The 13672-nt window shown below is 50.3% G+C and overlaps 1 protein-coding gene across 3 annotated transcripts in view; it reads right to left on the bottom strand.

Annotated features, from left to right (window-relative positions):
* HNF1A (HNF1 homeobox A) overlaps positions 1–13672 on the bottom strand; it is a 22062-nt gene extending 8390 nt beyond the window's left edge. The window contains exons 1-2 of one of the 3 annotated variants that reach the window (XM_030821511.1): positions 13121–13672; positions 3123–3322 (exon numbers count right to left, since the gene is read on the bottom strand). In XM_030821511.1, coding sequence (XP_030677371.1) covers positions 3123–3322; positions 13121–13446 — 526 coding nt within the window. In that variant the 5' untranslated portion in view covers positions 13447–13672. The remainder of the gene's footprint in view (positions 1–3122; positions 3323–13120) is intronic. The other 2 variants (XM_030821512.1, XM_030821510.1) reach the window with 2 other exon arrangements.

Genomic DNA, 13672 nt, shown 5'->3' with positions numbered 1-13672 from the left:
CATCACTAATCAATCCCTGAATGCTTTCCTACCAACCCAAGATATGATCTCACCGTCCTTCTCAATACAAGACTGCAGGTAAGCATTAGCCTTTGTTCTGATTTGGCACATTTACTATCCCCATTTTACAGATGAGGAAGCTGAGGCTCAGAGAGCTTACATATTTTTCCAGGGTCATGCAGGAGAGCAAAAACTTTAGCCATATGTCCTCAGTAGATTCAGAATTATAATCAGCTTTCCAGACTTGAAAATCAGGCTTAAAATGCAAATGTTAGCTAGAGGAAGAGACCCAGCCAGCCGCCATCGGCTGGTATCACTTTACTGGAAACGAGTCTACTGGATTATCCCTGAGCAGGCCACCGAAGGACTGGGACACACAAGTGCTAGGACAGCACTTTATGAGAAGAGAGGAAGGTAGATTCTGAATCAGAAGCACAGCAGCAGCAGCAGCAGGGCCCTCACCATCTCAGTGCCAAGAAGCAGCAGCAGGCACAAGTGGCTAGGACTACACACCTGGTGCACCACACCTGGCTCATTTATTTTTATTTTTATTGTTTGTAGAGATGGGGTCTCCTTCTGTTGCCCAGGCTGGTCTTGAACTCTTGGGCTCAAGTGATCCTCCCACCTTTGCCTCCCAAATGTGCTGGGATTACAGGTGGGTACAACCACACCAGGCTGGGAGCTGGCAGTATTCTATTTTTTATCTGTATTCGTGTGTTCACTTTGTGAAAATTCATTGAGCTGTATGCTTTGGATTTGTGCACTTTTTATGTTAGACGTCATTTAAAAGTTTCTGTTATAGCAGACACGGTGGTGCGTGCCTGCCATTCCAGCTACTTAAGAGGTTGAGGCAGGGATCACTTGAGTCCAGAAGTTCAAAACTAGCCTGGGCAACATGGCAAGACCTCATCTCAAAAAATAAAATAAATAAAAGTTTACATTATTAAGTATAAAAAGAGTCATTCAACTGAAAGTAGCTGAAAAGAAGAGCTCTTTTCCTTCCGAGGTTACTAAGCTGGTAGGACGGCAGCCCAGGGCTTCCAGAACCCATCTTTGCCTATATGAGGAGAGTCTGAGAATGAAGCTAACAAAAAAGAAAAGAGTCAAGAAATGCTGTGGGAACCTCATTTGAGCCCCTTGATCCAGCCATGCCTGAAGCAGCCCTGGACTCCTCACATTGCTTCAGTTGATACATTCTCTTTTCTGTTTAAATCCATTTGAGTTGGGGTTCTGTCCCCTGTTACTGAAAGAGTCCTAATACTTCAGTCATATATTGACTCTGCATCTCAAATTCTCCAATTTCTCCTTAAAAGTTAAAAATCCCCCAGGGAAAGCTATTTGGGCCACAGTTTGCATCTCTTCTCAGCTCTAGGCTGAAGTCCTTGATGACATTTCTAACTGTTAGAAATTTTTTAATGCATTTTATCGAATATTGTAAAATTTCATCTAGTGATGGTTTTAGGAGAACACGATTTCTCTCAGAAACTAAATCTAGTTCTAACAGATTTTCAAAATAAATCTTTATTGTTTCTTCTCATACAAATTAAAATAGTATTAAAATGTACTGTTTTTCCAAGTGTGTATTACAGCACAGTAGAGTGTGAACACCCCAATAATTGGGATGAGGGGTAGCTATAGAGTAAGGACTAGAGCTGTCTATTGCATGCATGCATACATACATACATACATACATGCATTTATTTATTTGACAGAGTCTCCCTCTATCACCCAGGCTGGAGTGCAGTGGCGTGATCTTGGCTCACTGCAACCTCTGCCTCCTGGGTTCAAGGGATTCCCTTGCCTTGGCCTCCCAAGTAGCTGGGATTACAGGCGTGTGCCACTATGTCCAGCTCATTTTTGTATTTTTAGTTAAGACGGGGTTTCACCATGTTGGCCAGGCTGGTCTCAAACTCCTGCCCTCAAGTGATCCATCCGCCTCAGCCTCCCAAAGTGCTGGGATTACAGGTATGAGCCACCACACCCGGCCTGCATACATTTTTTTTTTCAACAGTGATTTTTACTGTTGGTGGAAGTGTAAATTGATATAACTTCTTTGGAAGGAACTATGCCAATATGTACCCAAGATTTTAAAGCAGCTACTCTGTGTTCCAGCATTCCACTTCTAGGAATTTATCCTACAGACATAGTCACATGTGAACACACACTTATATAAAGAAGGATGTTTTTTGCTGCAGTTGGTTGTATTTGCAGATTGCAAAATCCCTAAAAGTCCTTCAGTAGGTGGCCAGTTAAACAAATAACAGCCAGCAGCCCTTATAAAAATGAGATCCATCAATCTCTCAGTGCTGAGATGAAAAGATGTACAGGATTTATTGCCAAGAGACAAAACACAACGTGTAAAATAGTGTGTCTAGTATGTTCCCATTAATCAGAAAAAGTGCAAGAAAATAACATATCTATTGCTACTATGTGCAGAAAATCTCTCTGGAAGGATACACAAGAGTCTGGGAATTCCAGTGGCTGTTTTAGGGGAAAGGCATCTAATTTTTCTTATAAACTCTGTTTTTCTTCCTTTTTTTAAACTGAATGTGTATTGCCTTTCTTTCTTTCTCTCGTCCTTTTTCTTTCTTTTCCTTCTTTTCTTTTCCTTCCTTCCTTCCTTCCTTCCATCCTCCCTTCCTCCCTTTCCTATATTTCCTTTCTTTCTTTTTTAGAGGAGGAACCTTGCCATGTTGTCCAGGTTGGACCCGAACCCCTGGGCTCAAACAGTCCTCCCACCTCAGCCTCCCCAGTAGCTGAGATTGTGGCACACCACCATGCTTGAACCTGGGAGGAGGAGGTCACAGTGAGCTGAGGTCGCGCCACTGAACTCCAGCCTGGGCAGTAAGAGCAAAACTCTGTCTCAAAAAAAAAAAAAAAGAAAAAGTAAAAGAAAGCAGGGACCCAGTTCATTCATCTTTGGATGTTCAGGACCAAGCCTACTCCCGTCCCACAGAGTGCCTGGTGCGGAATAGGTAATAAATGCCGGTTGAATCCCACTGACTTCCTTTCCATCTACCTGTCTATGTAATGGGGATGGTGAAGCTTCCAGCCCCCACCTATGAGTTAGGGGAGAGTCCTGGGCCCTCCCAGGGAAGACACAGGGTAGGGTCATTACTTACGCTGCGCCACCTCTCGCTGCTTGCGGACGTACCAGGTGTACAGGGCAGCCCTCTTCTGCGTCTTCATGGGAGTGCCCTTGTTGAGGTGTTGGGACAGGTGGGACTGGTTGAGGCCAGTGGTGTCGACCACCTCCCGCTGTGGGATGTTGTGCTGCTGCAGGTAGGACTTGACCATCTTTGCCACACGCCACGGGTCCTCCCTGGGAGGAGGGCAAGGACAGGGTCTGCTCAGCAAGGGGTGTCTCTCCCCATAGGTGGGGCTGGGGTCCTGGGTGCTGGAACCTTGTCAGCCCTGAGGGTGGGGACTGTACATGAAAGCAGTTATGGAGCCCAGGGGCCTACACTTGGACTCAGGGACAGGGAGGTATGGTCATTTATGCCAGGACACAGGGACACAGACACATGGTCATGAGGACAGAGACTTCTAGACACACACACATGACAAACATGTGGACACAGGTCTATGGACACAGACACTGGAACAGATGAAGGTTTAGAAATATGGATACACAGACACACAACACAGATGAAGATATGTGCATAGATGGATGGATGGGTGAATGGATGGATGGGTGGACGGACGGATGGATGGATGGATGGGTAAATGGATGGATGGGTGAATGGATGGATGGATGGGTGAATGGATGGATGAGCAGATGGGTGGATGAATTGGTAGATGGATGGACTGGTGGATGGATGGTAGGGTAGAGTGGATGGACAGATGGGTGGATGGATGATGGATGGATATATGGTTGGTTGGATGAATGGATGGATGGATTGGTGGATGGGTGGGTGGATGGATGATGGATGGATGGATGAAGGAGACTTGCTGGAAAAAGGAAAGCATTGAATCTGGAAACAAGGAAAGAAATATGGATTCTCCAATTTTACACCCACTCCAGCCTGGGTGACAGCACAAGACCCTGTCTCAAAAAAAGAAAAGAAAAAAAGTGCATTTACTGCCAGTGATTAGGGCACAAACATATATATATACATATGTATACACACACGCACACATATATACACACACATATATGTACACACACATACACACGCACACACACACACACACACACACACACACATATATATATATAGAGAGAGAGAAGCCACTGAGGCCCACAGAATTTGCATCATTTTATCCCTTGCCCAAGGTCACAGGGCAAGCAGAGTCCCATCCACCTGAAAGGATTCAGTTCTAAGACAGCCTTTCGGGCAAAAAATCACAAAGTTAAAATGCTTCCTGAGGCTGGGTGCGGTGGCTCCCACCTGTATGTAATTCCAGCACTTTAGGAGCCTGAGGTGGGCGGATCACCTGAGGTCAGGAGTTCGATACCAACCTGGCCAACATGGTGAAACTCTGTCTCTAGTAAAAATACAAAAATTAGCTGGGCATGGTGGTGGGAGCCTGTAATCCCAGCTACTTGGGGGGCTGAGGCAGGAGAATTGCTTGAACGTGGGAGGTGGAGGTTGCAGTGAGCCTAAATCTCACCACTGCACTCCAGCCTGGGTGATAGAGTGAGACTCTATCTTTAAAAAAAAAAAAAAAAAAAAAGCTTCCTGAAAATCTGTACCCTTGGCTATGGCCAGGCCAGTTTCCCCACAGCACCAGAACAGGCGGCTGGTTTTTCTTTTCTTTTCTTTTTTTGAGACAGAGTCTCACTCTGTCGCCCACACTGGACTGCAGTGGTGCGATGTTGGCTCATTGCAAGCTCCGCCTCCCGGGTTCACGCCATTCTCCTGTCTCAGCCTCCTGAGTAGCTGGGACTACAGGCGCCCGCCACCATGCCCAGCTAATTTTTTTGTATTTTTAGTAGAGACAGGGTTTCACCATGTTAGCCAGGATGGTCTCAATCTCCTGATCTCGTGATCCGCCCGCCTCGGCCTCCCAAAGTGCTGGGATTACAGGTGTGAGCCACCGCGCCTGGCTGCGGCTGGTTTTTCAACAGAGTCCCAGGTGACAGGGTTGACATTCAGAAGCCTCATAGTACCAAAAATGCATATGAACACTGGAATCCTACTCTGTGGGCTGAGATTCTCCCACCGGAGAGACTCAAGGGACCTGATGCCACCTGCGACTCATGTCTCTGCTCACTGTGGGTCTCCCCATGGGGGAACAGAAGGGATCAGACTGTCTGAGCCATATAAATTTTCTCTCCTCCTCTGCTGCTCTGTCTCAATCCCCGCCTCTTTCTCTCTCCCTCTCCTGAACTTGTATTACCAATATGTCACAGATAGCCTGGGTGCAGTGACTCACGCCTCTAATCCCAGCACTTTGGGAGGCCAAGGTGGGCGGGTCTCCTGAGGTCGGGAGTTCGAGACCAGCCTGGCCAACATGGAGAAACACATCTCTACAAAAAAAATAAAAATAAAAAATAAGTCAGGTATTGTGGCAGGTGCCTGTAATCCTGGCTACTCGGGAGGCTGAGGCAAGAGAATTGCTTGAACCTAGGAGGCAGAGGTTGCAGTGAGCAGAGATTGTGCCACTGCATTCCAGCCTGGGCGACAGAGCGAGACTCTGTCTCAAAAAACAAACAAACAAAAAAAGTTACAGATAAATACAGCTCAATACAGCAGCACTGAAACAGGCATACTGGGATTTGAACCTGGGTCTGCGTGATTCCACAGCCTGTGCTCTCCCCTGCCTCACTGAGCAATTCGCCTCTAGAATTTGAGGCTTCTAATATCGGCACAGGTGACAAATGGCACAAGTAGAAGGCAATTCCTTGCCACGTTGCTTGCCATAGCAAAAGATTGGAAGCGACCAAGGAGCCCAGCAAAAGGATACTGATTAACTAAATGGAGGTGCATCTGTTCAATGCAACCACTGAAAAAACCCCACTGAGGAAGCTCTATGTGCCCAGATGGAGCGGAGTTTATCTGGTGTGTCTGCTGTGCTGCTATTTATGAAAAATTTGAAGTGAGGTAAAAGAGGATTTCTACATATCTGTGCACGTGTAAAATACCGGAGGGCACGCAAGGAACTGGGGACTCTGGTTCCTTCCAGAGGAGAACGGGGTGCTGGGGACAGGAGTGAGAAGGACAGTTTTCTCTGTTGTCCTTGTGTACTTTGTAAATTATGTAATATATAATATACTATATATGCATACATAATATTTTATTTTTATTTAGTTTTTTTTGAGACAAAGCCTTGCTGTGTGGCCAGGCTGGAGTGCAGTGGCGCGAGCTCAGCTCACTACAACCTCCGATTCCCAGCTTCAAGCGATTCTCCTGCCTCAGCCTCTCAAGTAGCTGGGATTACGGGTGCACACTACCACACCCAGCTAATTTTTATATTTTTAGTAGAGACAGGGTTTCACCATGTTGGCCAGGCCGGTCTCAAACTCCTGACCTCAGATGATCCACCCACCTTGGCCTCCCAAAGTGCTGGGATTACAGGTGTGAGCCACCGCGCCCAGACAATATTTATTTTTATTTATTTATTTTTCTTTTTAGAGGCTACTTGCTCTGTCTCCCAGGCTGGAGTGCAGTGGCATGATCACAGCTCACTGTAGCCTCAGACTCCTGGGCTCAACTGGTCCTCCCACCTCAGACTCCCAAGTACTTGGGACCACAGACACATGCCAACATGCCCAGCTAATTTTTGTACTTTTTTTTTTTTTTGGTAGAGACAGGGTCTCACTATGTTGGCCAGGCTGGTCTCAAACTCCTGGGCTCAAGCGATCCTCCCACCTTGGCATATATAATATTTAAAACTGAATTGTAAACCAGGTATGATGGCTCACGCTGGTAATCCCAGCTCTTTGAAAGGCCGAGGTGGGAGGATCACTTGAGTCCTGTAGTTCAAGACCGGCCTGGACAACATAGCGAGACTCTGTCTCTATAAAAAAAAAAAAAAAAAAAAAAATTAGCCAGGCATGGTGGTGCACACCTGTAGTCCCAGCTTCTCAGGAGGCTGAGGTGGGAGAATTCCTTGAGCCCAGGAGTTTGAGACCAGCCTGGGACAACATAATGGGACTCTGTTTCTACAAAAAATAGAGAAATTAGCCAGGTGTGGTGGCACAAGCCTGTAGTCCCAGCTACTCAGAAGGCTGAGACAAGAGAATCTCTAGAGCCCGAGAGGCCGGGGCTACAATGAGTGGTGATCGCGCCACGGCACTCCAGCCTTGGCGACAGAGTGAAACCCTGTCTGAAAAAAAAAAAAGTTCTGAAATTTTACTTGAGATTTACTCAAGTTTACTTTGAGCCAGCTACCGTGCTAAGGGCTGGCCACTTACATCTTATAACCCTAGGAAGTAGACGCTGTGCCCATTTTGCAGAGAGAAAACTGAGGCTCAGAAAGGCTCAGTCACTTGTGCAAGGTGATCTAGCTGGGACTCAAAAACATTTCATGTTGCCAGGACCACCCCCCACCAGGCCTCTCCCCAGCTTCTCTCTCTCCCTTCCTTCCGGGGCTCCTAGGATCCTCTCTCCTTCACCTCCCCGCTTCGCTGAGTGCCAGTCAGAGCTCAGAGGGAAAGGGCGGTACAAAGTCCAGCCTGGTGCTCTGTGGCAAACATGTTTATCTGATCCTAGAGCCAGGCTGCCCGATGCCTCCCCTCCCCCATCTGTAGCCACCACCCTCCTGTGCCGTGTCCTCCCTTCCTCCCTCCTTCCTTTCTCTCTCCCACAAAGAGAATAGGGTCAGTCTTCCTCTCACCTTTTGAGAGCCTCTTCTGGGCTCAAACCAAAGATTTGCTATGTGCCCCTGTCCCTCTGATTCCACATCTGTCTGTTTCTCTCTCTCTCTCTCTCTCTCTCTCTCTCTCTCTCATTCTCCCATGCCAGGTCAAATTTAAGCTGAACTTGAAAATAAAACAAAGGGCAGCCACCCTGCACAAATACATGTGCAACCCTTAGAAACAGAAGACAGGCTTTTGAATGTGAAAATGGAAAGCAAACTGTTAAAGTCAACTGATACGAATGTTCCACTTTTAAACAATTCCTAGTAGAGTTGGGCAAAAAATCCACAACAAAAAAGTGAATTTTAAATGCCAGTTAGGAGACAGAGAACCAAGAGGGCATGTCTTTCTCTTTTCTGGGAGAAGCCACCTGTGCCACTTTTTGCTAGAACCTACTGAATCGATGTCTCTCTCTCTCTCCCCACCCCCCATTCCCTTGCTATCACTCTCTCTCTTCTGTCTGTCTCTCTGTGTGTCTCTTACACACACACACACACACACACACACACAGAGTCTCCAAGGGCCTGACTCTTTTTGAGGGCAGCTTCTCTAACTGTCCTAGCTCAGAACTAAGAGGCCAAGGCTGGGCGCGGTGGTTCATGCCTGTAATCCCAGCACTTTGGGAGGCCGAAGCAGGTGGATCACATGAGGTCAGGAGTTAGAGACCACCCTGGCCAACATAGTGAAACCCTTTCTCTACTAAAAATACAAAAATTAGCTGGGTGTGGTGTCATATGCCTGTGGTCCCAGCTACTCAGGAGGCTGAGGCAGGAGGATCACTTGAACCCGAGAGGCGGAGGTTGCAATGAGCCAAGATTGTGCCACTGCACTCCAGCCCCAGCAACAGAGTAAGACTCCGTCTCAAAAAAAAAAAAAAAAAAAGAAAGAAAAAAGAACTAAGAGGACAAGTCTCCAGGCATCTCCTGCTTTGACTCTAAGGGGTTTGAGTCAAACCAACGTGGGTTCAAATCCCACCACTGCAACCTAGCCACGCGTGCTCTTGCATGACCCACATCTGCCCTGTAACGTGGGGTAAATCCACCCCTACCTCACACCGCTACTGGGAAAATTAAATGAGCTTCACATAGGGAGGATGAACTTTGGGCAATGCCTGGTGCACAGTAAGTGCTGAATTTATGCAATAATATTGTCATCATCATCATTTTAACAATGCAGCCCTGGAGACCCTTGGCCCCACACAGCAGAGCGCAGGAGAAGTGAAGACCCACCCACATCTTCCTCCTCTCTCTCCTACCCATTCCGGCATCAATTGGATGTCCAAGGCTTTGAGCCTCTTGCCCTCTGGCCCCTGGGGTTTCAGGGCATGCAAGGTTGTGGTGTTCCTCTCCACTTCTGGAGGGGGAACTGACTTCTCAGTGTGGGGGCTTTAGATCTGGCCTTGATTCTTTGGTTAACCTTCGTGTGCCTCAGTTTCCTCATCTGTGAAATGGGGCTAATGATATTTCAGACTTCAGAGATGGGGAGAGAAAAATGAGCTTAGCCCATTTTGTAAGCCCTTTGTGAACTCTGAAGCACTGTATGGAAGTAAGTTGATGGTCAAGTTGAACAGCAGGAATGACTGGGGAGGGGAAAGTGCGACCTCGAGGTTGCTGTATGGAGCGTGAGGTAGGAGGATGCAGGTCTAAGTCTTGGCCTGCCTTCAGTCTTTTGGAAGAGTTTCGTTTGGTAAGGCACTGCCTCTCTCAGCCTTAATTTGCTCATCTGTAAAATGGGATCACTAATAATAACTGCTATGTATTGCACTTACTACATGTGTACTCTACATGTGCCGTGCCACTTAACCCTGTGGACAAGGGTTATTGTCATCTCTACCCTGCAGACAAAACTGAGGCTCAGAAAAATAAAATCATCATGTGCTCGAGCTAAAAAGGGGCAGAGCTGGGATTAGGATGCAGGCAGTCTGGCTTTTGTCGGGGACGTCAGATCCTCTGTCCTCCCTTGGCTACTGGCTTCCTGAGTCTCAGTGCACTGATCCTGCCTGATGGGCAGGATCAGAGCACTTCAACGTTGGGGTTTGAAGGCCGGGGGCAGTGGCTCACGCCTGTAATCCCAGCACTTTGGGAGGCCGAGGCGGGTGGATCACCTGAGGTCAGGAGTTCGAGAACAGCCTGGCCAACATAGTGAAACCCCATCTCTACTAAAATACAAAAAATCAGCCAGGCATGGTGGTGCATGCCTGTAATCCCAGCTACTCAGGAGGCTGAGGCGGGAGAATCACTTGAACCCGGGAGGCAGAGGTTGCAGCGAGCCGAGATCGCGCCACTGCAGTCCAGCCTGGGCGACAGAGCGAGATTCCGTCTCAAAAATAACAACAACAACAACAAAGAAACAGGTTGGGATTTGAGCTGATCAGGGACAGAAAGGACCCGGGAGGACACCCAGGAAGGAAACCTGGGTCCCAGTTTGTCCCTTGGCCACGTCTCAGGCTGCTGGGCCCTGACCAACAGGGCAGCAGATGTCTTCAGGGCGTCAGAGTATCCCAGTCACTCACTCATTCCTGCTGCGCATCAGCCACTAGGCAGGATGTGGGTACAAGTGGTAAATAAGGCAACGCAGGCCTTGTCCTTGAAGAGCTTCTGTTTTCATGGCAGGAGATAGAAAACAAACAGATAAATCAGATGATCACAAGTCATGACAGGGAACCGGAGAAAGTAAATGACAGCAGTGGAAGAGAGTGATGGGGAGTGGGGCCCCCTTTTGGATGGAGCAATCAGGGAGCTGAAGGAGAAGGAACCGGCCATGGGAAGATCTGAAAAGGGGTTCTGAGCAGCAGGAAGAGCAAATGCAAAGGCCCTGGGGTGGGAATTGGCTTGGGGTGCTGAGGAACAGCAAAGCCACAATGACTGCAGCAAAGGCAGCAAGGAAGAGAAAGACCTGGGAAGAGATCTGGGAATTTGGTGGGGTGGAGGGAGGGGAACGAAACCATGGCAGGGAGTTTGGATTTTATTCCTTGGCCAGGGTGGGAAACTGAGGCAGAAGGAGAGGAACAGACTTGCCCAAGGTCACTCAGGGAACTAAGGGGGAGATCTGAAGAAAGAGCTCAGGTTCCTGCTGTGGCCCCAAACATGGGGCACCCCAGGAAGGCCTGGGACCCAGGACCCACCCCGGCTTCTTCCCAGACACTGACTTCTCCCGGGAAACAGCTTCTACTAGACATTCTGCCTCTGTACCGTCTTCCCAGCCTCAACCTCCCCGATGGCCCGGGCCTTCAATAGGGGTCCCCCGCCCCTCTCTCCCTGGCTCCTTCCCCGACCCTGACGCTGGAGGCCCCACTTTCTTCACTCAGGGCGTTTTCCGATCCCTTTTGTTACCTGAACAATAAGTAACCCAGGTAGTTAGTTATAAACTCTGCAGGAACAAGGAGCTGGTTGATAATTTATAGCAACATCTCAAATTTAAATGGAAAGTAAATAGCATGCTGTTAGCATTAAAGAAAACCCAATCCGGGCAGGCGGGAAGCACTCCAGCCTCCTTGCAAGCTTGGGGCGCCTCATTCTCTCCCGTGCCCCTTCTCCCAGCTGGGTCTGAGCCCCCCGCCCCCTGGCTCCTCCGTTCTGCTTCTCCCAGCTTCTCTCTCCATCTCCCCCAATGGCCTCTCTCTACACTCTCTGCCTCAGCTTCCAGGTCTCTGCTGGTCCCTAGGAAGCACTTTGACCTCTGCTTCCCCTTCAAATGCTGTGGATGAAGCCTCCCCCAACCCCACCATCCCACCAAAGGGGGCTGCTGACCGAGAGAGCTCACTCAGCCAGGTAAGAAAGCATCCCCTGCCTCCACCCTCACCCCAAAGCCCCCAATCCCATCTGGGGCCCTGGGCAGGTCAGGCCCAGCCCCACCCCGTCGGGTTGCCTTTGCCCTGGGTCTGGGATGCCTGACTCTTTGCCCCTCCCCTGCAGCTCTGGAGTCCTTTGCCCTCCTCTTCCTGCCAAGTCAGGGGGCCCTGACTGCTCCCCTGCCCCCTGTCCAGGCCCTCGGGAGGCTCCCTGAGGCCTCTGGGAAAGCAGGAATTCATCAGCCCTCCCCCACCCCAGCTGGGATCAGGACCTTGGACAGAAAAGAGATGGGCCCCTTTGGAGCATCTCTGGGGCTCGATCTCTCTCTGACTCCCTGGCCACCCCCTGCAGGCCTCTGGTCCCCGGTCATAGCAATGGAGAGCACCAGACAGAGTAGGTTTGGGGCCTCAGTTGGGTGAACTTAGTCCAGCTCCTTCCCGGCTCTAAGCCCCAGTTTCCCCATTTGTGAAGCAGAGTCACCCATAGCTTCTGCCCAGGACTCGTCACCATGAAGGAAAATTATTCCCGTGAAACCTCAGCACAGTGCCCAGGAAGTAGTGAACCTCCTCAAGCAGGTGCTGTAGGGTGGAGGTCAGGGAGCCGCTGGAGAGGGGTGGCCCCTGCAGCCCCCAGGCCATCCTTCCTTCTCCCCCGCACCCCCATCCCCCACCCCCACTAGCTGGGAGGTGGGTTGGCCCAGATCTTTCCAGGCCACCATTCCTACAAGTTAATGATCACAGACCTTATCAGAGCCTTTTGCCGTTTATAAATTTATAAAACAAAAGAGAAATAATAAAGCACATGGGTAATTAGTAACTAGGTCTGCTCTGCTGAGGAGAGGGGAGGCATCGAGCTCAGGACCCACCCAGTTCTCCAGGAGACGGGGAGTCCGCCAGCGGATAGGGATGTAGAATGGGGAGCCTCTAATGGCACCTGCTGGTGAGGTGGGGTGCCTGTGGCCATACAGGAAAGGGGAGCAGCTCCCACCTCGAGGCTCTGTCTGCCTCAGGTAAGAAAGACCTGGGCTTCCCTGGCTAAATGCATGAGTCCCTAGGAGGCCAGGAAAGCCCCCAAACCCCAGCTTCCGGCCCTCTTCCCTGGCAGTGCTTCCTGGCCCCCAGGGCCTACCCACTGAGGACTCAGTGCAGGAGTTAGGGTCTGGAGAGTATAAATGATCATAGTGGCTAAAAATTTCCACCCCACCCCCCGCCCAGTTCTCCAGGCATTTGAGTTGTGAACTCACCTGCTTTTTCTCCCGTCTTGGACCCCCCTGGGAAATGTCCCCCCTGCCCAAGGACTGGGTTAAAGGCCTCGGCTCATGGGATTTGGGACTCTGCAGAGGAGCAGTTCAGGGGCTGGAGGATCAAACCTCCAAGCAAGGACCCCTGGGCTCTCATGGGCCCTGTCCCCCTTCCCAGCAACTAGGCTAAAGGCCAAAGCTCATGGGGACTCAACTCAGAAGGGGGGCTCGTTAGGGGCCCCTCTAGGCTCTTCCTGGGAGCTGGGACGGGGAAGGGCTCCTTACTGCAGAAGGGTCTCCACCACGGCTTTCTGGTGGGCCGCCTCCTCAGGGCTGAGGTTCTCCAGCTCTTTGAGGATGGGTGGCGTGAAGTCTTCCCCATCGTCGTCCGTCTCATCCTCGGAGCCCCGAGTCTCCCCTAGCCCATTGGGCAGCTCAGCCAGATCCCCTCGACCGCCGCTGCAGGACTCCCCCTTGTCCAGGGGGCCTTCTCCAGCCAGGAGGTAGGGCCCCGGCTCACCCAGTGCCTGGATCAGTGTCTCTTTGCTCAGCCCTGACTCGAGCAGGGCCGCCAGGAGCTCCGTCTGCAGCTGGCTCAGTTTAGAAACCATGGCTCGGCTGCCACAGGGCCACGCGGCCTGGGTCCACCACGCTAGCAGCCTCCCCCACCGCGTGGGTTGCGTTTGCCTGCCAGCCGGCAGACACAAACCAAACTCCTTGCACCCACTGCCCCCCCAAAACCCCACTAGCCAAGCCCTGTGGGCACCCCCAACCCCCAACCCTGGCCCCAGCGGCCCGTGAATCAGGGCCCCTGCCTGCTCTGTTTACATTGGAGCT

Source organism: Nomascus leucogenys, chromosome 10 (assembly GCF_006542625.1).
Source record: "Nomascus leucogenys isolate Asia chromosome 10, Asia_NLE_v1, whole genome shotgun sequence".
Taxonomy (NCBI): Eukaryota; Metazoa; Chordata; class Mammalia; order Primates; family Hylobatidae; genus Nomascus; species Nomascus leucogenys.
Note: the sequence above shows the minus strand (reverse complement) of the source record. Positions and strands in the feature narration are given on the sequence as shown.